At 47.1% G+C, this 1886-nt stretch overlaps 1 protein-coding gene across 1 annotated transcript in view; it reads left to right on the top strand.

Annotated features, from left to right (window-relative positions):
• Nucleotides 1-327: 327 nt before the first annotated feature.
• Nucleotides 328-1886, top strand: part of fam53c (family with sequence similarity 53 member C) — a gene marked incomplete at both ends in the record, with an annotated part of 11716 nt that continues 10157 nt past the window's right edge. Inside the window, one exon of the mRNA XM_080040826.1 lies at nt 328-339. Coding sequence (XP_079896952.1) covers nt 328-339 — 12 coding nt within the window. The remainder of the gene's footprint in view (nt 340-1886) is intronic.

Genomic DNA, 1886 nt, shown 5'->3' with positions numbered 1-1886 from the left:
GAAAACAATGGGATGTGTTAGCCACGAGCTAGCATCAACCAAGGATGTATAGCGGCCTCAGGGGGTCTGGTGTTATGCCGAAATTTGCCTGCCTGCCAAAAATGTCATGTAGCGTAGGCACCTCTTTATAAATATTACGGGACCACTGGTAAAGGGGGAGATTAAACCTGCTCCAATAGCTCAAATTATATCAGTTTAACTCTGGTTTATTCCCGTTATTAAGGTTATATGTCATGATAAATACGAAATATTGCATTTTTCTATCTCTAAATATAAGAGAAATAAATAATTCAGGCTACATTGGTTTATTTCTGCCCCTTTGACAATATGTCTAACAGTGTGAGCAGGTGTCCCACTTTACAGAAATAGCCCCTAAAATGATTTGGTGTATGTTCAGTTGAGGTTTAAAAAAATATTTTGAATCTGTTTTATTTTTTAAATTGTGTAGGTTAAAAGACATCCTTACTGTAGCCTAGTATTCCAAAAATACGTATTTAGTTTATATATCTGTCAATGTTTTATGTTCAACATATTAGTTTAGTAAGTTTAGTCAATTTTGCACAGGGCACATTGAAATTCAACTTTCCTCATCTCCCCTCTCAAGTTCCCACACTCCAGAGGGGGTCAGAGCGCAGGGTCAGCCATAGTATAGCGCCCCTGGAGCAGTTTGGGGTTAAGTGTTTTGCTCAAGGACACAATGGTAGAGATGGTGGGCACCGTAGATGTAATAGCAGCCACCACTAGTTTTACAAATAACACCCTCCTGTCCGGTGCCGGGGATCCAACCAGAGACCTCATGGTTACTGGGAGGAGGAACCAGAGACCTCATGGTTACTGGGAGGAGGAACCAGAGACCTCATGGTTACTGGGAGGAACCAGAGACCTCATGGTTACTGGGAGGAGGAACCAGAGACCTCATGGTTACTGGGAGGAGGAACCAGAGACCTCATGGTTACTGGGAGGAGGAACCAGAGTCCTCATGGTTACTGGGAGGAACCAGAGACCTCATGGTTACTGGGAGGAGGAACCAGAGACCTCATGGTTACTGGGAGGAGGAACCAGAGTCCTCATGGTTAGTGGGAGGAACCAGAGACCTCAGGGTTACTGGGAGGAGTAACCAGAGACCTCATGGTTACTGGGAGGAGGAACCAGAGACCTCATGGTTACTGGGAGGAGGAACCAGAGACCTCATGGTTACTGGGAGGAGGAACCAGAGACCTCATGGTTACTGGGAGGAGGAACCAGAGACCTCATGGTTACTGGGAGGAGGAACCAGAGACCTCATGGTTACTGGGAGGAGGAACCAGAGACCTCATGGTTACTGGGAGGAGGAACCAGAGACCTCATGGTTACTCGGAGGAGGAACCAGAGACCTCATGGTTACTGGGAGGAGGAACCAGAGACCTCATGGTTACTGGGAGGAGGAACCAGAGACCTCATGGTTACTGGGAGGAGGAACCAGAGACCTCAGGGTTACTGGGAGGAGTAACCAGAGAACTCATGGTTACTGGGAGGAGGAACCAGAGACCTCATGGTTACTGGGAGGAGGAACCAGAGACCTCATGGTTACTGGGAGGAGGAACCAGAGACCTCATGGTTACTGGGAGGAGGAACCAGAGACCTCATGGTTACTGGGAGGAGGAACCAGAGACCTCATGGTTACTGGGAGGAGGAACCAGAGACCTCATGGTTACTGGGAGGAGGAACCAGAGACCTCATGGTTACTGGGAGGAGGAACCAGAGACCTCATGGTTACTGGGAGGAGGAACCAGAGACCTAATAAAGTATTAGAATAATTTTGTCCCAAATTGTTGCTTTTCTGCATCAGTTTCTGGTGTTAATGTCTTTATTTCTGTAAAGGAAAAGACAACATTCGTGTGTGTGTG

The sequence above is a fragment of the Ammodytes marinus genome (assembly GCF_949987685.1).
Source record: "Ammodytes marinus genome assembly, chromosome: 14".
Lineage (NCBI taxonomy): Eukaryota > Metazoa > Chordata > Actinopteri > Uranoscopiformes > Ammodytidae > Ammodytes > Ammodytes marinus.
This window is presented reverse-complemented; position numbering and strand designations above follow the sequence as displayed.